The following is a 24196-nucleotide window of genomic DNA, read 5'->3' as shown; positions in this document are numbered from 1 at the left end:
TCCACGGTCAGTGCATTGGTGGTGCCCATGTTTCATACGTTGTATGTTGTGTATGTAAATGGGGGGGGTGCAGTGACCTTGTTAGATGTCCCTGGTGGGAAAAATAGAGTGGTTAAAGAGTTTTAAGCATCTCTGGAGGGGCATGACTTAGAATCTTTAATTATCCACGGTTAATGCATTTGATGGGGCCCATGTTCCATACTTCATATGACATGGAAATACTATAAACTTTGTCAGTAAACCCTAATTTCGTCTAGGGACAATTGTTTGTTAACATGCGGACCTTTGCTGACCAAATTGAGGTGCTTAACACTCATCGCTACGTAATCTGTAATGTTTTGCGATGTTTCAGAAGGAAATAAACCAAAAACACAAAAATGGGGGGTGAACTGATCAGTTTAGGGTGGTGTGCCTAGCACTAGGCCCATTTGGAATATTATGGAGGGGGGTTACTTTAGGTGGAAGGGGGCTGAGGAAGGGGTTTAACACTTGGATATTCAGTTTTCACTTAAAATTAGTGAGGAGATGAAGAAAGAAGGAAAAAAATCCAAGCTGAGACGCTTCTGTAACGCTTTCATGAAATTTTCATGATCAATTTCGCGGATGTTCTTCGTTGTTCTTCATTTGTTCTTCATCGTTCGTCGATCTTCAACCAGTTAGTTTTTGACTTTGAAGCTTTGAATTCATTCTATGCACCCTTAGGGGTCCATTCATGCTTTATATGTTTTCATCTTCATTCTTCTACTTTCGGTATTCTTTTTCTACGTTTTAAGTGAGTTTCGACCGATCGTTTAAGCCGTAACCTCACTTACTTAATATTTAAATGAATTTCAACCGATCGTTTGTGTTGTAACCTCGTTTAATCGCCTTTAAAATAAAATTCGACTGGACACTTTACTTTGAAAGTCCTCTTTAATGAGTTGAGAAATAACAAAGTGAAACTAAGGCTAAAATCAACTCACAAATCAAGCATTTGCCCGCAAAAAGGTCATTTGAAACCATTTCAAGGTCCAACACCTTAACGGTCCCTTTTTACTTTTATTGGTGAAAACGAACCGTTTAAAAGTCTAAAATCAACACCCTGCATAACTTTCTTGCTTTCTAAAGAACTACGTAGGTCTGGGTTCCTCATCGCAATTGAGGATACGTAGGAGCATAAGCCCTGCTTTTGTCGACCCCAAAAGATAAAAAACGCAAAAAAAGGAAAATAAAATAATAATAAAAGTCATGATTTTTCACATTTGATTAAAGGTTGTCGTCCCTTTTGACGGACGCGTGGGGTGCTAATACCTTCCCCGTGCTTAAAAACAACTCCCGAATCTTTTACTCTTAAAGTTCATAGGCACACGTTTTGGTTTTTCTAACGTTTTCCTCAAATAAATGTTGGTGGCGACTCCGCGTGTTTTCCTCCCTTGGAAGACGCACCCGTGAGTCTCGCGTCACCCTCCCGCCAAAGGGTAGGTTGGAACAGTAAGTACTTGTAGGTTGCGACAAATTGAATGACTCTTCCTCCTTTCAAGATCTGTCGCAGCTGCAGATCGAGGAGAAATGTGACCCAGGGAAAACCATCAAACACTTGGTGGGTAGAGGAAGATTTTTATTTTTTATTTAATAAGAGGAGGAGATGTTTTTTGAGAAGGGAGGGTACATGATAACATTTTACACCTTAATAAATCCGACAACTTTTAATTGTGGTTGATGATGGACTACTCCACCTTAGATACTGTAACTTAATATTTATGCTTCATTTTTTCGTTTTATATATATAAGCTTGTGACTAATGAATATTTTCTAGCATACTGATTTCGTTTTATATCTAGGTTGTTTATATTCTTATTTGGAAACTATTCTTTTACAACAAATATCATGAATTAAGTTTTAATGAAGAGTTTAATTTGATATATTTTTAGTTTAAAAATTTTCTTACGTCAACTAGCTAAAAATCATCTTCAATATCATTTTTAAATATTTATTACAAAAATCAACAATTTTTACATATATCACAATCCATAATTAGATAATAGTGCAAATAACATTTATATTATTAATGCATTCGATCCATTTAAATTCATTAATTAGAATAGATAAGGAAATTAAACTAACAAATTGTTTTAGTTGAATTAATACGTAAACAAAGAAGCCTACAGTCTCATATGATTGGCTGGTACATATTCTTGCGAAAAGAGTGATTTTCACTACTAAACAAATGGTCTATAGAAAAAGAAGACTACACAGTCTAAGGCAAAAATTAAGACTTAGAATTTAATTTATAATATTGGTAAAATTCATTGGAGAATATTTAATTAAGAAGTATATATAATTTAAAGAATCTGCACTCATGAAGAACCAAATTCTCTGCTTGAATGAATTCGATCGAAACTAAATTTAGCATAGAAAGATATAATTAATGCATTAAAAAGAATCAGCATGATAAATCTTCACTTATAATGTATAGTTTTTGTAAGTTCATAATCAAATATAAATTGAATAATAACGTACTGTTGACCTGTTACATCGTTGGCCAATCTAAAAATCATTTTTCATTAGCTCGATTTTTAAAACCTTCTTGACTTCCCGAATCTCCCATGTTACTGCAGTTTAAGTTAGCTGCAATTGGTTAGAAAACAACAAATATTCTGATTGCAACATTAGGGGTATTTGATTTGGTTGTTTCTATTTTTATTTTCACTAAAAATAAAAAATGATGATGAAAAATGTGTTTGGTTAGATTTCTATTTTCATTTTTAGTCAAAATATTTTTCCAAACGAACCAATAAAAAATTAGAAACAATAAAATCTCGTTTTCAATATATTTTTAGTTAAAACCAAAAATCTCATTTTGGATAAAATGAAAACATTAGTTTTCCTTTTCTTTTTCGGTAACATGCAACATTAGTTTATGGTTACTCCTTACGTCATTAGTTTTTAGTTTAAATCGTATGTTGAATTTTTTAATTTCCTTAAATACACGTCAACGTCAAAAGGGTATTTACGAAAGTTAAATTTTCTGAAGAAATCTAAAGCTGTGTATTATTGTAAGATTTACCTGATAATTTAATCCGCAAAACTCAAGTATCAAAATAAAACTTGGTTTACGTAGATATGGAAGGTTTTCTTTTTGGACAATAAGCTTGTGTTTGAATTAGGGATTTCAAAATTTTAAAGAATTTGAAATGTCTAGAATTTGAATTGCTTTGATTTTAATTTTCTTCATTTTTCAAATGTTTTGTTTGGATAAATTAATTCAAATTTCTTCCATTTTAAATTCTTTGTTTGGATAGGACAATTCAATTTCCTCCATATGCAAAATTTTAATTTTATATTTTAAATAGATGAAATTTTAATATTAAACTTTATAGAAAATAAACACAATCTAATTTTGAAATATTAATTAAAAAAAATTTTCAATTTTTCATAATTTATAAATACAAAATATTGATAATTTTAACTAGGGTTGTTTTGTCTGACCATAGCCAGTGATGTTTTTAAATCGACAACCAAGGCTATTTTTTGATCAACATCAAATAGGGTTTTTTTTCTCAAAGTATGTTGGGAATATTTGTACGTCAGTCAGGCTATTTTTTGGTTAATGTTAGTTGAGTCTATTTTTCAGCCGATGTTGGCTAGATTTTTTTACCAACGTCGGCTAGGGTTTGTTTGGCCGACATCGGCTAGGGTCTTTTCAAACGACATTAACCAAGGCTATTTTTAGCCAACATCGGCCTAAAAAATCCTAGCAGGTGTTGACAAAAAAATCTACCCAATATCGACTAAAAAATAACTTGGTCGATGCCGACCAATAGAACCTATCCGATGTCGGCTGAAAAACATCATTGGTCAACGTTAGCTAAAAAATCTCTAGTCGAAGTTGACTAAAAAATAGCCCTGACTAATGTCGGACAAAAAACCCTACCCAACATCAGCTATAAAATAGCCTTGGCTGATGTTGGCTAAAAAATAGCTCTGACCAATGTCGATCGAAAAAACTCTAGTGGATGTCGACTATAAGAACCTAGTCAATGTCGACTAAAAATAGTCATGCCCGATGTCGGTAAAAAATACCTAGATGGTGTTAGAAGAAAAAACCCTAGCCAACATCAACCAAAAAACCTAACTAGTGTCGTTAAGAAATAGTTTTGGCTGATGTTAGCCAGAAAACCCTAGTCGATGTTACCAAAAAAATCCTAACCGTTGTCGGCTAAGAAAATCTAGTTGACATCAACAAAAACACCCTAACTAACATTAGCCAAAAAATAACTGATGTGTCATTATTTTATCCTATTTCTTAACCCTTTTTGTCACCATTTTAATTACTGATTAGCCTTAATTGTCAAATTAATTATGCAGTTTTATCATTTGGGCCTACTGGACTAATTTTGTGTTTTTAATTTAATTTCAGGAGAATTATAAGTAATTGGGCTTGAATCCAAAATTGGGCTTGGACTTGAAGAGAGTAGACAATTTTATTTTATCAAATCTTATCTTATCCAGATTTTATTTCATCCAATCTTATATTATCTTATCTAGATTTTATTTCATCAAATCTTATCTTATCTTATCCAGATTTTATTTTATTTATGGGCTTGGACTTAAAACAGATTTGTAAGCTTTGGGGGCTGAGAACCTATATAACAACACTAGGGTTTTAGTTTAGGGAGTTTTTCGTTTGGAGAGGAGAATAATTCTAGGATTTTGCAATTTCAGTTTTTACTGTTCATGCGCACTATTCACGTAGCAATAAATTTCATTTTCTACTTCAATTTGCAATTTCATTTTCTGCTGATTAATGGAAGGCTAAGTCTCCAGACCAGTGTTTTCTTCTCTTAAGGATCAAGCATAGCTCTCTTTGAGGTTTTGTTATTACTATTGAATTCTGATAAGTTTTTCCTCTTCACCAATTACTCTGTATTTGTTGCTATTAATTCATGCATGCTTAGTGCTTGATTAATTGTCTCTGCGCTTAATTTACATTTATGCTTAATGATCAATTTCGTTCATGATTAATTGGTGTATGTGTTGCTTAATCACATAATGATAGTCTTATGTTAATTTTCGCTTAGTAATTTAATTTAGGGTTGGATTAAGTGGTTGAATTGATTAAGGATAGATTCTTGTAACCTAGGATAAAAGACATGCTTGTGAATCAAGGGGGAACAACATGTTTTAATTCTGTTATTTTCTAATTCAAATTTGCTTGCTGTTTAATTTACAAAAACAAACAACCCCCCCCCCCCCCAATTCGTTACTGTTTTATTACTATCTGTTATGAACGTTTGGTTGACCATTGCTCGTTGGGAGACGACCTAGGATCACTTCCTAGATACTACATTTTTAATGTTTATTTGATTCGGGTACGACCTCGATCAATAACCCTAGCCGATATTTGCTAAAAATTAGCTTTGGCTGATGTTGGTTGGAAAAACCTAGCTGACGTCGGTTGAAAAACCCTAATAGGTGTCTACTCAAAAGTTAGTCATGACCGATGTCAATAGAAAAAATCTAGCCAATGAAGGCCAAAAAAATCATTGGTCATCATCAACTTAAAAAACTTGGATGATAACGGCCAAAAAATTCCTTGGCCAATATTAGCAAAAATTTCCCATGACTGACGTTAGTGAGAAAATAACCTTAACCAACATCATCTAAAAAAAATCTTAGTTGATATCGGCAAAAAATAGCTTTGGTTAACATCATACAAAAAATTTCTGACCGAAAAAACCTCGGACAACATCAGTGAAAAATAACTTATGTCGATATCGGCCGTAAAAACTTTGGTCACCCGTAGTTGTGAGTGTAGAGCGAGAAAGGGTCGCGAGCAAGAACGTGAGTTAGAGTGAGCATCTCCGAAAAAAGAGTTTCGAATTCTATATTTTTTGAGAGAATTTGAAATTTCACTGTTTTAATCAATCAAAATGATTCATAAAAATATCAAAAATTAAATCTCCTTTCAAATACTCTATCCAAACAAGCTATTTTATCACGAATCATTTTAAATTCCTTAAAAAAATGAATTTCCCTATTAAAATACTTCATCCAAATACACTATAGTATCATCAGGCAATTTAATTTGTTTGTCAAATGATATTAAATTCCTCCTTAAGTGACATTAAGTACATATTTTCATTTTAATTTTCCCATTCAATCTATTATTCATGCATGATATTTTTTTTGGTATTATATATTGGTCTTTTTTTTATTCACGTGCATATATTGATCTAACACTGAAACCTAAATAATAATGTTTTTAAGGCCAAACCTAAATGATTCAAATCATTAGGTTTCTAGAAAAAAAATCAGAAACATTACCAAAAGTTATAGAATGTAAATTAACTATCAACTAAGCTCTTAAAAAAATATCAACTATAGTATTATTGACAAGAGTGATTATATTTGAACACTCATTTATTTTAAACACTCAATCAATATATCTTATTTTTTTTATTTGTCTCTTTTTATCATATTATATTATCTATCATATATATTTTAAACATTTTTTTCGTATCATATCGACAATAATTTTGAAAAAAAATATTATGCTTTCAAATAGAATAAAACTGCTTTACCATGACAATTTGTTATTTGATGAGTGTGTAAGTACATAATTTGTTTTCTCTTAAAGAAATTATAATTTCATGATCATAATGTATTAACTCTTCCATAATCTTCAGCTCGTAAGATTGCAATCTACCATAAACATCTCGAGAAATAATAACCCTACCATGAATCTTCGTCGAGGTTGGAGATTTTCTTTAATCATATGATTAGAGACGATCACTCTTCTAATATAAACTTTTTTTGGAGGTGAGTCTTCTAATAATAAAAACAATCCATGATAAAATATAGAGGGCATATATTTACAATACGTGAAGGAAATGTGCCTCTTGATGTATATCAAATTCAAACATCACATTTGTCTTGTTCTTGAAAAAGAAAAAGTTAGACTCAATTGTCATGTGAAATATTTTTATTAATACCATACGTCTTCTAAGTTCTAAATTGTCATGTGCAATGCTTTCACTTGTTTGGCGGTTAAGAAGTTATGCACTTCCCTGGTTTGTTCCTCTATAAATACCGTACCATCCATGGCATATTTCTTACACCATAGATATCACAATTAACTAAAAACTGCCTAGGGAACTAACATAATCCTAGAGGTTGTGTGATAATATGGCTCCTACACTTCAACATGCACTTTCTCATCTACTCACTCTCGTAGTTTCACTATCAATACTCCTAGTGGTACCCTCCTCTTGTTTCAACCCCAAAAAGATTGTGAATGCTTCCTATGCTTCATGCTCATATGGTTCAGATTGGTCACCTGCTATAGCCACTTGGTATGGACTTGCCAAAGGGGACAGTAGTGAAGGTAATAAAAACTTTGGTACAAATTATGAAAATAATGCTTGAATTATGGTTTAAAAGGTTTCATTAATTATATTTTTTTAATTATATATGTAGGTGGTGCTTGTGGTTATGGCAGTGCTGTTGGGGAACCTCCTTTCTCATTATTGATATCGGTGGGAAGCCCTCTTTTGTTTGAATCAGGCAAAGGTTGTGGTTCTTGTTATGAGGTGCTAATGATGAATGAATTCTTAATTATTATATTAATAAGAAATATGAGTACATAACATATTTTCTAACATAAAAAATTGTTACATGATCCACAAAAATCATGTTTTCATGGTCTCCGTTAATTTCAACCTTATAAAAAAAATTAACTTATAAAAAAGAGTTAATACAACTTAATCATGTATCATGTATATGGAAATTGTTGAAATATGTGATAGCTATCAATCAAGTAATATATTTTGTTCTCCATCACACTCTTTTTGAAGATTTTCTTGGATTAGCACACCCTTTTGAACATTTTTTTATTGAATATAATTGATTAAAAATTACAAATTGTTATCTATGTCATTTTTATTTAAGACTAACTACTAGAATTATTATATTCTAAGTCAGTTGATTAGGTCCTTCTAAATCGGTTTTGAACTATCTTAGAAAAGCATGTCGTAAAATGTCAACATATATGCAATGACGATTATTCAACCGTCTTAGAAAGTTCCGTATTCTAAGACGGTTATAGAAAAATTGTCTTAGAATATTTCATCTATGAAGGCGGTTTTTGCACCTAATCCGTCTTAGTATACTCTACTTTTTAAGACGGTTTAAACAAAAACCGTCTTAGTTTGTTCGCTTCATAGTTGCAAATCTAAGACGGTTATTGCTTAACCATCTTAGAATGTTTCAGAAACTAAGACGGTTACTTGTAACCGTCTTAGATTGTCCGATTCATAGGTGTGAATCTAAGATAGTTATTAGAATAATTGTCTTAGAATGGTTGACATACTAAGACGGTTATTTTAATAACCGTTTTAGAAAGTGTAGTCTTTCTACAATGGTTACGCGTTAACAAACTTAATTTGTAAATCATTCTAAGAGAGTTATTTTGTTTTTGTGCTTTTTTATTGTTATTTTTTTGGTGGTTTTTTTTACTGCTGTATGGTAGATTTAAGTAACAAACTATACATTGATGGACCAAAAATATATTAATCATTTTCAACAATTATAAAATCATTTAATTACATATTACAACAATTTACATAAGAAATGAGACAGATGTCAAATATCAAAAGATGAATATATATATATATATATAGCACCATATTTTACAATACAATTTGTAAGCTTCATGATTGAAACACTATATACATCACAGGAAATAAACAATATGATTTTACTCCAAAATTTGAACACTCAAATGAAATAAACGATATTTTAACAACACACAATTTACCCAATTGTAAAGTATCCAAGCATCCTGCAAATAAAGCAAATGGTAGTTTGCATTAGTGAATTGTAAATATATATGTTTCCCATGTTATTATTCATTACCGATTTAAACGGGTGGTAGTGAACACGCATGATCCATTCGCACGAATAAAAAAAGATTGAAATCTCAACAACATGCACTTACCTGAACTTGATACCATTGCTTGCTTCATTATTGTAATCCATCTCCTGCATTCAATGTGATTTACCTGTATTCAATTTGAATTTCTAAGAATTTTATTTTTTAAACATTATATATGAAATTAATAGGCTGACATCTTATTGATGTACAAAACATTGAACAATTTTAATCAAACAAAAGGGAAGAAAGAACCCTGTAACATTATTTGACTTTGAAACCATGTAGACTTGGATTGTAAGTTCAATTGCAAAAGATAAGATTTGGAGATAATAGATTCAGATAAGGACCTATCCATTTGGTTAGAGAAAATGCTTTGTGCATGTTCTCATTTTCTAGAATAATACTTGAATGAATGAAAAGAATGAGTCCACATTACTAATCAATAAGCAACCAATAGAACCAACACAAGCAAAATTCAAGGAATAAAAGAGGAAAAAAGGCGAAAAGGATTTCAATACCCATTCCTAGAGCTGAGAGCTCGACCTCATCACGTTGTTGCATATATCTCTACAAAATCAACAAAATTAAACATGAAAAGAAAAAACTCTCGCGAGCTTCGAAACCTGAAAATGGAGTGGTGGTACCTTGGCCAGATTAACGTAGAAGAAGAGGGGTTGCTTGGAGTTAGAGACCTGAATGCGATTCTTCTTATACGAATCAAAGATGTTGATGTTGTTCACTCCCTCTGTTATGTCAAGAGTTGCACAAACTTGAAATATGGAAAATTTAGAAACATAAAACTGAAGTTGGCCTACCAAATGATGAGATCAAAGATGTTGCAGTTAGTGAATTTTAAATCAACAGTAAGGAGAAAGCACTGAAACATAGAAGGAAAAATTATCAAATGAAGAAGTTAGTGCCACAGATAAGGGCAACGAAGGGAGAACTGAAACACATAAGGAAAAATTATGGAATGAAGAAGTTAGTGCCACAAATGAGGGTAGTGCAGAGAATATCATGAAAAGCAACTATAATGAAGTCAATAAATTTGAAGATAAGGACAAAGAACAAACCATACAGAATTCAAAAATGAAAACCGAGGGTGGTTCAGAGAATAATGTCAAAAACAAAGATGTTGAAGATGGTGTGTGTGATGTAGGTAAGTTCATTGTCAATTTTTAAGATATGGTGTGTGATGTTGAAGAACAAACCAAACAGAATCCAATTTATAGGTAAGTGCATTGTCAATTGTAAGATGGGGTGTGTGATGGTGAGATAGAAGTTGTAATTTTGGTAAGATCTTCCTTCCTAACTTCAAATGATGCAGTGAGGCATGTATATATAAATGTTGATTCTGTATAGTGTGTATTTGAAATTTGATTGATTTGTTTGCACATGCTATGTATAAGACTATAAAACAGGATAAATACATTGGTCTTCAAATTTCACCTTAATAAACAAAGCTGATGCTTCACGTGGATACTGAATTTTGAACCACCTCTGCAACTACTTCCTACAACAAACAACACAGATTAATAAACCTTACAAAAAAACAATTGTATGACTTATGTAAATGAATCTATCAAAATCAAATATATAAATACAAAATTACATTAGACGATGTTAATTAATTCTCCTTCATCATGATCATTATGATTAGCATGAACGTCGTCTGCTTCTTCTTCTCCGACAATGTTAGGAGTGATTTGTGTTGACAAAGGACTAACATAGGTGTCCATGTATGAATCATCATCTTCTACATTAGCACCAATTGTTTTGCCTTGTAGAACCACATACCACCTTTCATCACAAGGGTCTTGCACGTAAAATACTTGTCTAGCTTGTTCTGCCATGATGAAAGGGTCATTATTGTGGTAACCAAGTTTCTGTAGGTCTACCAACATAAATCCTATATCATCGGTGCACAGACCAGTGTTGTTGTCTACTCATTGACATTTGAAAACACAAATAGTAAATTTCACATAGTTAAGCTCCCAAATTTCATCAAAGAACCCAAAGTAAGGGATGGGAGCTACACAAGGATTAGCGTCATGCACACTTGCGAAGTGTTGAGATTCAGCTCTTAGGGTCATCCCACTATTTTGCATTGTACTTTTGTCATCTTGTGCTTTTGTGTAAAATGAATACCTATTTATATCGTATGCTTGCCAAGTTATAACATTTCTTTTAGGCCAATCTGCTAGCTTTCTTAAAGTTTTTAAAGCATTTTCATCTGCAAAGATTGTATCTTTAAACCAATCACAAAATGTCTTGTTATGCTTTTTCAACACCCAATTCTTTGACATTTTTGGATTATTTTGTTTGACATAAGCTTCATGCTTAAGTATGTATGGCAAAACTTCATTACTGTTGTTCAAGACATACAAGTGAGCTTGTAACAAATCTTCTAGACTTGGAGTGATGACATGCAGTCCTCTTGAACCTTTACCACCCACTCTGTCATCATGCCGAGACTCAGGAAGGTCAATAGGTTTAGCCTTCTCAATGTATTCTGAACAAAATTCAATGGCTTCTTCTGCAATATACCTCTCAACAATAGATGCTTCTGGATGATACAAATTCTTTATGTATCCTTTTAAGATCTTCATGTATCACTCAACCGGGTACATCCACCGCAAATAAACAGGACCACAACATTTGATTTCTCTGACCAGATGCACAATCAAGTGAATCATGATGTCAAAGATGGTAGGGGGAAAATACATCTCCAACTGGCATAGTATAATTGCAACCTGATTTTCCAGCTCATCAAACTTGACAGGATCAACGACTTTGCTACATATGGCATGGAAGAAAAAGCACAGGTGAGTTATGGCTAACCTGACTTTGTTTGGCAAGATGTCTCGTATAGCCACGACTAACAATTGTTGCATCAACACGTGACAATTGTGAGACTTTAACCCTACAAGCTTAAGCTCTTTCAACTGCACAAGGCTCTTAATATTTGAAGAGTATCCTTGTGGAACCTTCACCCGATGAAGACACTGACAAAAACTTATCTTCTCCTTTTTGGACAAAGTATGACAAGTTGGGGGCAAGTAAATTTTCTTCCCATCAGACCTTGGATGCAACTGTGATCGTATCCACATCTCTGCTAGATTTTGACGAGTATTCAAGCCATCCTTCGTCTTGCCCTAAATGTTAAGGAGCGTCCCAATCACACTGTCACATACATTTTTCTCGACATGCATAACATCAATACAATGTCTAACATCTAGATCAGACCACTACGGAAGATCAAAGAAAGTTGACCTCTTCTTCCATATGCAAGTCTGACTTTTATCCTTCTTTTGGGTCTTTCCAAATACAGTATTCAGGTGTTGAACCCGCTGGTATACCTGCTCACTAGTCAACGGTGTCAGCACAATATTGTGCTCTTGACTTCCATTAAAAGCTTTTTTCAGTCGTCTGTAAGGATAATTGGGTGGTAGAAAACGGCAATGCCTACTGTAGACTGTTTTTCTTCCATGTTTTAGTTGTATGTAGCTTGTGTTTTCTTCACAGATAGGGCATGCATGATGACCCTTAACACTGAAATCGCTGAGATTCCCATATGCTGGAAAGTCATTAATGGTACAAAAAAGCATTGCACGCATTTCATACATCTCCTTGCGAAACACATCAAACACTAAAACCCCCTTGTCCCACAACTTTCTCAGGTCTTCAACCAACGGACTTAGATAAACATCAATGTCATTTCCTAGTTGTCTTGGGCCCGATATCATCATAGACAACATCATGTATTTTCACTTCATGCACAACCAATGAGGCAAATTGTAAATTACTGTAGATGCAATTGCCTTTGGTGTTTTGATGATGATCATGATGATATGATGCAATTGATGCAAATGGGCTTTTCAAGATTAAATTCAAGACAATACTTCAAGATTACAAGTCACAACATCAAAATGATCACTAGTATATTAGGAAGGGAATTCCTAATTGAATTAGCAAAAGGTTTGGCCAAGTAATTTAAATTAAAAAGTGTTTTTCAAAGGATTTACTCTCTGGTAATCGATTACCAGAGGATGTAATCGATTACCAGTGGCCAAAGATGCTTTACAACAGCTACTAAAAATTTGAATTCAAATTTTAGACTATGTAATCGATTACACAATTTTGGTAATCGATTACCAGCAGTTCATAAACCTTTTAATTCAAATTTTAAAAGCTGTAATCGATTACACAATTTCTGTAATCGATTACTAGACAGGATTTTCAAAAAATATTTCTAAGAGTCACAACTTTTCAAAGGCTTTATTCATGACCACCAATGGTCTATATATATGTGACTTATAACACGAATTTGCTCAGAGTTTTTCAGAACAACAAGTGTTTATCCTCTCAAAGAGCAAAAATCATTTTATCCTCTTAAGAATTCCTTGGCCAATTCAATTGCAATTCTTTAAGGAATTATTTGAGTGCTCAATCTGTAAAATCTATCCCTTTCTAGAGAGATTCGTTCTTCTTCGTCTCCTCATTCTCTAAGGGATTAAGAGACCGTGGGTCTCTTGTTGTAAAGGAATTCTAAACACAAAGGAAGGATTGTCCTTGTGTGTTTAGAACTTGTAAAAGGAATTTACAAGATAGTGGAACTCTCAAGCGGGTTGCTTGGGGACTGGACGTAGGCACAAGGGTGTGGCCGAACCAGTATAAATCTGAGTTTGCACTTTTTCTTCCCTTAATCTCCTTTGTTTATTATTGCTTTATATTCATATTCAAATTTTTTTATTTGAATCAATATTTAAGAAGTTCATTATTAAGGGAATTTATAACTTGAATAAAAAGTGAAATAGATTTTTAATTGGGGAAGTAGTTTGGGATATCTTAATTCAACCCCCCTTCTTAAGATATCTGAGGCCACTTGACTTGTCTAACAAGTGGTATCAGAGCTTCATTCTTGTATAAAGTTTAGAAGCTTCAAGAAAAAGATGGCCTCAGCAAATTCCTTATTTCCAGAAGGGAATTCTATCAATAGACCTCCAATCTTTAATGGAGAGGGTTACCACTACTGGAAAACCCGAATGCAAATTTTTATTGAGGCAATAGATCTAAATATTTGGGAAGCCATAGAAATAGGGCCTTATATACCCACCACAGTAGAAAGAGTTACAATAGATGGTAGTTCATCAAGTGAAAGCATAACTATAGAAAAACCTAGAGATAGATGGTCTGAAGAGGATAGAAAACGAGTACAATACAACTTAAAAGCCAAAAACATAATAACATCTGCCCTGGGAATGGATGAATATTTCAGGGTTTCAAATTGTAAGAGTGCTAAGGAAATGTGGGACACTCTTCGATTAACACATGAAGGAACTACAAATGTTAAAAGATCTAGGATAAATACACTAACTCATGAGTATGAATTATTTAGAATGAATGCAAATGAAAATATTCAAAGCATGCAAAAGAGATTTACACATATAGTAAATCATCTAGCAGCTTTAGGCAAAGAATTTCAAAATGAGGATCTCATAAACAAGGTGTTAAGATGTTTAAGTAGAGAATGGCAACCCAAAGTAACGGCCATTACTGAGTCAAGAGATTTGTCTAATATGTCCCTTGCCACTTTATTTGGAAAGTTGCAGGAACACGAGATGGAACTATTGAGATTACACCAACATGAAGAAAATGACAAGAAAAAGAAAGGAATTTCTCTTAAAGCATCATCCTCAATTCAAGAAGAAAGTGATCAGGATAATGATCCAAATGATGTTGATGATCTAAGTCTTTTTGTAAGAAGATTCAACAAGTTTCTTAAAGTAAGAGGAAATCAGAGGCGACCCAATTTTAAATCAAAGAGAAGGACAGAAACTTCATCCTCTACTCTAAAATGCTTTGAATGCAATCAACCTGGACATCTGAGGGTTGATTGTCCCATCTTCAAGAAAAAGATGGAAAAATCTGAAAAGAAAAATCATAGTGAAAAGAAATTGAAGAAAGCATACATCACATGGGTTGAAAATGATATGGAATCTTCTGAAGATTCAGAAAATGAAGAGATAAATCTCTGCCTTATGGCTAAAAGTTATGAAAGTGATGAAGAGGTAACATCTTCAAATAACTTATCTATTTCTTTTGATGAATTGCAAGATGCATTTGCTGATCTGCATAAAGAGTCAATTAAACTTGCAAAATTAGTTTCATCTTCAAAGAAAACAATTTCAAATTTAGAAAATGAAATTTCGAAATTAAACAAAGAATTAGATCTTCTTAGAAATGAAGTCTCAATTTCTAAAACAAATGAAAAAGTTAATATCTCCACTATTTCTGACAAGAAAATATTAGATTCTTGTAGTTGTTGTGATAAATATGTAAAAGAAATTAAAGAGTTGAAAAATTCACTTGCAAAATTTTCATATAGTAAAAATAATTTAGATGTTATATTAAGTAAACAAAGATATGTGTCTAATAAAAATGGACTAGGGTATAAATCTGAAAAACAACAAAAGTTTCATAAAAACTTTTCCACTTCCACACAAAAATGTAATTCTAATTCTATCACTTGTTTTTACTGTGGAAGAAGAGGACATGGCATATCAACTTGCTACTTCAAGAAAAATTACAGTAACATTAAAATGATATGGGTTCCAAAAGGATCCTCAGTTTATACTAACATGCAAGGACCCAATAAAGTTTGGGTACCTAAGTTAAAAACTTAATTATGTAGGTATCTTTGAGAAATAAGTGGTACATAGATAGCGGATGCTCAAAACATATGACTGGAGATGCATCAAATTTTACACACATCTCTCCAAAGAAAAGCGGGCATGTAACATATGGTGACAACAACAAAGGTAGAATCCTTGGAGTGGGTAAAATAGGTACAAGTTCTTCAAACTCCATTGAAAATGTTCTACTTGCTGAAGGCCTTAAGCACAGTCTGCTTAGTGTTAGTCAATTATGCGACAAAGGCTATCTAGTATCATTTGATTCTCAGAAATGTCTTATAGAACATAAGCATGACATTAATATAAAGCATGTAGGACATAGAGTCAATAATGTTTACATGATAGACTTAAGCATAAAACTAGAAAACAATCATTGCTTTCTTAGCAAACATGATGATCCATGGTTATGGCATAAAAGAATTGCTCACATAAACATGGATCACTTAAATAAATTAATTTCAAAAGATTTAGTAGTTGGTTTGCCTAAATTGAAATTTGAAAAAGATAAACTATGTGATGCATGTCAAAAGGGCAAACAAACAAGAGTCTCATTCAAACCTAAAAATGTTGGTTGGCCAAGTAATTTAAATTAAAAAGTGTTTTTCAAAGGATTTACTCTCTGGTAATCGATTACCAGAGGATGTAATCGATTACCAGTGGCCAAAGATGCTTTACAACAGCTACTAAAAATTTGAATTCAAATTTTAGACTGTGTAATCGATTACACAATTTTGGTAATCGATTATCAGCAGTTAATAAACGTTTTAATTCAAATTTTAAAAGCTGTAATCAATTACACAATTTCTGTAATCGATTACCAGACAGGATTTTCAGAAAATATTTCTAAGAGTCACAACTTTTCAAAGGCTTTATTCATGACCACCAATGGTCTATATATATGTGACTTATAACACGAATTTGCTCAGAGTTTTTCAGAACAACAAGTGTTTATCCTCTCAAAGAGCAAAAATCATTTTATCCTCTTGAGAATTCCTTGGCCAATTCAATTGCAATTCATTAAGGAATTATTTGAGTGCTCAATCTGTAAAATCTATCTCTTTCTAGAGAGATTCGTTCTTCTTCGTCTCCTCATTCTCTAAGGGATTAAGAGACCGTGGGTCTCTTGTTGTAAAGGAATTCTAAACACAAAGGAAGGATTGTCCTTGTGTGTTTAGAACTTGTAAAAGGAATTTACAAGATAGTGGAACTCTCAAGCGGGTTGCTTGGGGACTGGACGTAGGCACAAGGGTGTGGCTGAACCAGTATAAATCTGAGTTTGCACTTTTTCTTCCCTTAATCTCCTTTGTTTATTATTGCTCTATATTCATATTCAAATTGTTTTATTTGAATCAATATTTAAGAAGTTCATTATTAAGGGAATTTATAACTTGAATAAAAAGTGAAATAGATTTTTAATTGGGGAAGTAGTTTGGGATATCTTAATTCAACCCCCCTTCTTAAGATATCTGAGGCCACTTGTCTAACAATTACTAGCAGAACTAGCCATGAACTGTGTTGCATGCTTAAGGTGCCATATGGATTCATTCCATCACTGGCTAGTCCAAGTCTAAGATTTCTTGGCTCTTTCCCAAAATCCGGATACAAACCATTAATCTTCTTCCACTGTGAGCAATCACCTGGATGACGGACCATTCCATCAGAAATCCTTCCATTTGCATGCCATGTAAGGTATTTTGCATCGTCCTCGTTAGCAAAAAGATGCTTAAACCTTGGAATGATTGGAAGATACCACAAAACCTTCGCTGGCGGGCCCTTGTTTGAGTTTTCATCAAAACTGCTTTCCTCTTCATCCTTCACTTTGTATCGTGAAGTCCCATAGATAGGGCATTTGGAGATTTCTTGGAATTCATGCCTGTACAGTATGCAATCATTGGGGCAAGCATGAATCTTCTGATACTCCATACCCATCGGACATAGTATCTTTTTTGCCTTATAGTAAGTTTTAGGCAGCGTGTTGTCCTCTGAAAGCAGATTGTGCACTACCTCAAACAGTGAGGTGAAACTTTTGTCACTCCACCCATACATGGCCTTCACATTAACCAGACTTAACACCGCAAACAACAGGGTTAAGGAATCTTGCACCCTGTATACAAAGGCTTATTTGAATCACTCTGCAATCCTTCATACACAGGGGTGTGTGCTTGCTGAAAAGACTCTTGTCCAAGGTCACAAATCATGTCCTTCAAGCGATCTCCCATTTCTACATCAAACGATTTAGATTGGGACTCACTCTGCATGTCAGTCACTTCACTATGCCATATCCACGTCGTGTAATTCTTCTTGATCCCATCACACAATAGATGCTCCTGTATGTCATCCAGTAGTTGCCGTCTTCCGTTCAAACAGTTGATGCAAGGACAATAATATTTTCCTTCTTCATTCGGTCGACCTCTTTCTGAAGCAAATTGCAAAACTGCTCGACGCCATCCTCATATTTTGGGCTCATGCAACTTTGATTTCGATCCATCTAAGCAATTCCATGCATGAAAATATCACTTTTTTATTTATAGGTGTGGCCCTATCCCATTTAGGAAGACTATCTTTTATGTTAGCTTTAAACGTTAGGGTTAGCATTATTTTGAACAATTTGACTAAATTTTGGCATCATTTTGCATTGGTCTCCAATTACACGACATGACATCGGTGAAATTAATTTCCCAATAATCAAGTATGCACTCAGAGAACAACTTGAAATGCATTGTACCGGAATTTCATCAAATTAATCAAAATAATAATAACCTTAACGAATGAATCTAACATAAAAATACTAGTCTCTCCAAACTGTCCAAACAGACAATTCAAGACTAAATACAATGACTAATGTAAACTGTCCGCAAGAATCATTGCATTCAGTCTCAAACGGGAATCTAAGGTTCACTCAGCATGAGCAACAGTTGTTTATATAGAAAATTACATTGATGACGTACAAGAACATACACAAGCTAAATTTCAGTTACAGAAAAACATCAACATCAACAGTTCTTTATGTAACTAATTTCAAATTCTGGGTTTCGAGGGTGCTTATGCTTTATTATTGTAGTTGGGTATGTGTGTGTGTGTGTGTGTCTTTGTGTGTGATGAGGGTGTGTGTGTCTTTGTGTGTTATGAAAGTGTGTGCGTGTGTGTGTGTGTGTGTGTGTGTTTGTGTGTGATGAGTGTGTATGTGTGTGTGTGTTTATGTGTGTATCATTACCTGCTGGAGTGCAGATTTCCTTACCAATAGTTTTGGTTCACCATGACTATGAGCTCTGGGGTGATGTTTTAGTTCTGGAATAATAGTGACTAGTGAGTTTGTTAAATTTGTATTCGTACGCTCTATAAGTAGGAAAAGTGTAGCATAAAATTGGTGGAGATCCTCGCCTCCTTCCATGATCGCATGCAGAGGAAGAAAATAAAATTTGGTGGTGGTGTGTGACTGAGTGAGTTGTGTGTGTGTGTGTGTATGTTTGAGTATACTTTTGTTTGTGTGTTAGATAAAGAGAGATCATTTTTTTATGAGACTGGTTGTCAATTGTCATCAGTGAGTTTGTATTTTAATATGTTTGTGCTTCGGTGTATTGTTTCTAAGTGCAGATCCCTACAATTAGCCAACTGCAATGCATACAAACTACACAATTCTCTACTGGCATAAATAATGATTCCCTCTAACTAACAACATGTGTAGCAGTCTACTAGTTCAAATTAAATTGCCACATAGCCAATGCAAGAAAAGACTGAAGGGTACAAGGCTTACCTGTGCTTTTCAAGCAGAGACTGGTTGTGGCTAGTCTTGTGCTGATGCTAGATTGTACTGAACAACAGTGGGTTACAATGCTGCAGTACAAACACAAAATACAACTTGTCATGACAAAGACAAAACAACATACATCAATCAGAGCTAATAATCTCAACAATAAAAAACAATTAAGATACAATCAGAATTTTTCTTAATTAAGTATTTTTCTAACTTTGCCTTGTCCTCTTGTGAATACAACCACTAAGTCAATGGGAATCTTAGTTGAACAAGAAAGAACAGAACTTGCCAATAACTCTATGTATCTACATAGCTTTCAGGTTTCAATTAATAGACAATAAGCAGCAATAGTTAATTTTGTAATTCATGAATGCCTGTATTTCTAAGCATATAAAGCTGAACTTGTTGAAGTGCATCTATCCATCTTGGTAGCTTTCAGGTTTGAACTACATTTATGTATCTATGTAGCTTTCAAGTTTCAATTAATAGACAATAAGCAGCAATAAGAAGAAGCGAGTAACAACCAAGAAAGGAAATATTTATGGATGAAATATCAACAGCCAACAAACTTTTCAACTAATGATTTGTAAATAAGCATTTCTAATTATCTATTAGTTATAAAATCTGCTTTAATTGTAACTGTATGTAGGGGAGATGCTGGTAGGACTGGCAAAGGCACTATTTATCGATGAAATATGAACAGGATTAGACAGTGCTTTCAACAGGATTAGGCACTATTTAAATGCATAAGCACACAATTAGGGGAGATGCTGGTTATATGTTATTTGTTTTTGCTTTGGTATAACAGTTGGGTTCATAAATATTTAAATACCATATTACTCTCATAATGATATGGGTTCTCAATGAATATAGATGCAACAATTAGCAACAATTCATGAATTGCAGAATAACATTTAAACTTAATTTTCTAATCTGGGTTCTAACAAGTAACAATAGGAATCATTTTAAGTTGTATTATCTAGTAATAGGCTGATATTGCAGCTTGATACCACTTCTAATCCTTTTCAATGTTCGAACTGCCTAATTGACAGGTTAAACCTTCTGAAACTTTATATACAGAGGAGTTGAACCTGACAAAAATAGCAGAGGAAAATATTAGGAAAGAAAAGGAAGAACTTGAGAATATGAAGAGCTTCAGAGACAAGGTTAAGGAACAACTCTTCCTTGCTCTTGATCAAAATGCATGACTAGAGAGTCAAATTGCATCATCTGAACTTATGGTAAAGGAGTTGGAGCAGAAGATTTGGTCTCATGTGGGTTTGTTACAAAGCTACAACAATGAATGAGATGAATTGCAGATGCAACATGAAAATGCATTGAGAGAGGTTGAGGAGTTAAGGAAAAAACAAGGAGAAGCAATTCAATTCAAGTTGTGTAAATAATAACATGCTGCAGAATCCAATTGAAGGAGAAGCAATTCAAACATCTATTAATCAACTTTGGTCACAGATGACCTAGCAAGGAATGTTAATCCTGTGATTTCGTATGCTAGTAAAATAGTAACAATAAAATACCACCACCACACTGCCAATCTTGGATTTTGATGAATGGACTATGTAACATTAACTCAGTGTTTATCTCCAAACTGTGTTTGAAGTATACCACTAATGGCTTCTTTAGTATCTTCACAATTTACACTACCAAGTTCTAAACCTGACCAACTTCATTCTCTTGCCCAGAAGCATCTTTTTCTCCACTCTTTCCTTCCCAAGAAGGCCAATTACAATCCTCTCTGAGAATGAAATGTGCTGCCATTGGCAATGGCCTATTCACCCAAACCACCCCAGAAGTTCATAGAATTGTTCCAGAGAATGACCACAACTTGCCAATAGTTAAAATTGTGTATGAGGACCTTCAGGCTCAGTACCAATCATCCCTCACTGCTGCAGTGATAGCTTTCAATAGCAAAAGGAAGCATGCTTCCTATGTGGTTCTTGGTTACTTGGTTGAGGAGCTTCGGGACATGGTGATGTACAAGACCTTCTGCAAGGACTTGGAGGATGCCAACATCTTCATTGGGTCCTTGATTTTTGTGGAGGAGCTTGCCCTCAAGATAAAGGCTGCAATGGAGAAAGAAAGGGAAAGGCTTGATGCAGTTTTGGTGTTTCCATCAATGGATGAAGTGATGAGACTCAACAAGTTGGGTTCCTTCAGTATGTCACAGCTTCGACAGTCAAACAACCCCTTTTTCCACCTCATCATCCATTTCTATGTGAAGCAGCAGTATTCTATGTGGTCTTTCATATCTTCGTTGTATGCCCACTAATTCTTGGTATATTTAAAATTTTAAGGTTAAAGTTGATGTTATATTTCTATAATTTGTAACTACTTATTACTTAACATTTTCAATCAGTGCTATCAATATCAAGGGGTTGTTAAGCCAACAACTTGTTTTTTGACCCTAACATTTTCAATCACTGCTATCAATCAGTTCTATCTTTATCAAGAAGATTGTTTAAAATATAGGACTATAGGACTTAGTTTTAATAATTATAGCAGTTTAAAATACTGCAATGTTAACACTTAGTTTTAAAATACTGCAACATTACTTTTCTGAAAACTATTCACAAAACATGTCAAATCCTAGAACCAACAACACACAAACAAAATAACATGAATTCAATTCACATTTGATAAACAATTCATATTAGGGACCAGCTGGTTCCACAATTCATATTAGATACATAATTACATTGGGTACACAGCTGGTCCCAAATGCTAGCCTAACAGTTCATATTAGGGACCAGCTGAACCCAATACAAGGATTACAAATGTCCTGCACCTATTATAGAAATCCCTGCAGCTGCCACCCTTTCCTAGTTACCCAAAAGCATCTCATCTCATGTGTTAGGTCCACCATGCTTATTATCTCATCTCATGTCCAATGATAACAAATAAAGTCAATTTTGGCTAACAAAAAAAAGTATCAGCTAGACATACAATTTAAGTGATTTCCAAAGTCTAATAAATAGTTTACTGCTTATTTTCTTTATTGGCTCCAATCTTACTCAAACAAATAGTTTAAATGAACTTTAACAGTAAGAAAGAGCATATGCTATGTAGCAGAACAACATACAAATAGAGAAGAAACAGAAAACAACAATGAAAGTGAAATGGAATGCTCAGAGTTCAAATCTATGGGTAGTGCGGTGGTCGATGTTATAAACAGATTCTTCATCACTGCACAAGCTGGCAATCTCTTGCTAGGCCAGCAGATTGAACACTATGAGCATAATAGAACTATAGAAGCTAAGTTGTTGCACATCTATGATCCTCCAGTGGTTTTTCTTCTTGTTCTGCTTATTTGAATGCATATTTTATAGGGAAGAAGCCCGAAGCTCTTTACAAAGTAGACAATACGGAGGTTAGGCAGTTTGTAGAGAAATGCTTAGCAACTATGTCCCTCAAACTTTCTCCAAATTTATGATTATGGATTTGACTCAAAAGTTGTGCAGTATCAAAGACATTTCTATGAAGTAAACCCATTAATTAGACAACCTTTGAATGGAATTTACAGCATTAACAACAAGTTAATAAGTAGGGACACTAATAATGTTGGTGGTTATGGACCTGTATCTGAATTGGATTATCATCGAGACGATTTCGAAGCAAGTGAAATTGGTCTATTCGGTTGTGAAGAGGATGACAATTTGGCCGAAGTTGACACCACAATCAAAGGTAGAAGAGAAGATGATGGCATCTTTATGACACTCAGAATAGCAGATAAGGAAGGTTATCATTTGGCTTTCTTATTTTCTTCTTGAACTTTTTTAGTCTTTGATAATTTCATATTATGTAGTTTTTCTGATACTTGCTACATAAGCAAAAAAACCAAACTTACAATGTAACAAATTTAGCAAATATGTAACAGATTTTAATATTTTAATAAGGAAAGGAACAAGAAAGGAGGTCAAGGACAACATAAGTACTAATGTGAGAGGACCATTTAAGGGGACAAGGCATCTCTCTTATCATATAAGCTTATAGAGAGATAGAGCAAGAGACTCTGTTAAATGTAGACAGAATAACAGCCCAACACACCAAATCTTGGACAAAGCATCTGAGGCTCTCTTATCGGATAATATTTATTTCTGTGTGTTTGAATTGATAGGGAATGGGGTCTACATTCAACAAAAAATATCTTAGTCTTCTCGAATGATTCATTTGGAAAATCTACATTGACAAGTATAAATAAATAAATTTATAAAAACAAAATGATAATTGAAACAGTAGTCGTTATTAACATAAGCACTACTAGTTTGTTTCTCTTTACACTAAAAGGCCTCAAACTCAAACCTACCCACTTTGCCTCACATATCAACAAATATTGAACACCCTCAAGAGAGAGAGAGGGTTCTAAACCAATTCCTTCATCGGAAGAAGGAGAGATTTTGGTTATTCCACTACAACAAGAGGAGGCATCCAAAGGGATCGCATTGATCCCAAATCCAAGCTTCAATGTTCTTCTCTCTTTCTCACTCAAAATGTTAATTTTATTTGGGATCATGCTATCCCTTTGGATGTCTCCTTTAATGGCTTCTATAATGATGGCTCTCATGGATTCTGCTTGCTAGCTGCACCACAACACAAAAACTTCCATATACGCCTCTCAATTAACACTACTACACTACTCATGCATTATGTGGCTGAAGGAGAATCACATAACTCATTTCTGTAAGTCCATATTCTTTTCCTTTTAATTGAAACCCTTTTAGCCCTTACACACTTGCCTTATCTATTTCCTTAGCTCTAAACAATTTTCTTTTCTAATTTCTAATGCTTACTTTAGAAACTACAAATTATAAACCTTTA

General features: G+C 33.8%; 2 protein-coding genes and 1 non-coding gene across 3 annotated transcripts; all 3 read left to right on the top strand.

The window, feature by feature from the left end:
- Window positions 1-7167: 7167 nt before the first annotated feature.
- On the top strand, window positions 7168-20571 carry LOC102664373 (putative expansin-B2). Its single transcript, XM_006606746.1, has 3 exons — window positions 7168-7366; window positions 7459-7571; window positions 20416-20571. The coding sequence occupies exons 1-3, from the start codon at window positions 7168-7170 to the stop codon at window positions 20569-20571; spliced, it is 468 nt and encodes a 155-aa protein (XP_006606809.1).
- A 551-nt stretch (window positions 20572-21122) lies between these two features.
- On the top strand, window positions 21123-21650 carry LOC102664239 (magnesium-chelatase subunit ChlH, chloroplastic). The gene has a single exon (XM_006606745.1). The coding sequence runs from the start codon at window positions 21123-21125 to the stop codon at window positions 21648-21650; it is 528 nt and encodes a 175-aa protein (XP_006606808.1).
- A 2145-nt stretch (window positions 21651-23795) lies between these two features.
- MIR393G (microRNA MIR393g) lies at window positions 23796-23914 on the top strand. Its single transcript, NR_126738.1, has one exon. It is a non-coding gene; the product is annotated as a microRNA MIR393g (primary transcript).
- Window positions 23915-24196: the final 282 nt, after the last annotated feature.

The sequence above is a fragment of the Glycine max genome, chromosome 20 (genome assembly GCF_000004515.6).
Source record: "Glycine max cultivar Williams 82 chromosome 20, Glycine_max_v4.0, whole genome shotgun sequence".
Taxonomy (NCBI): domain Eukaryota; kingdom Viridiplantae; phylum Streptophyta; class Magnoliopsida; order Fabales; family Fabaceae; genus Glycine; species Glycine max.
The sequence above is the reverse complement of the archived record's forward strand: the minus strand, read 5'-3'. Positions and strand labels throughout refer to the sequence as shown.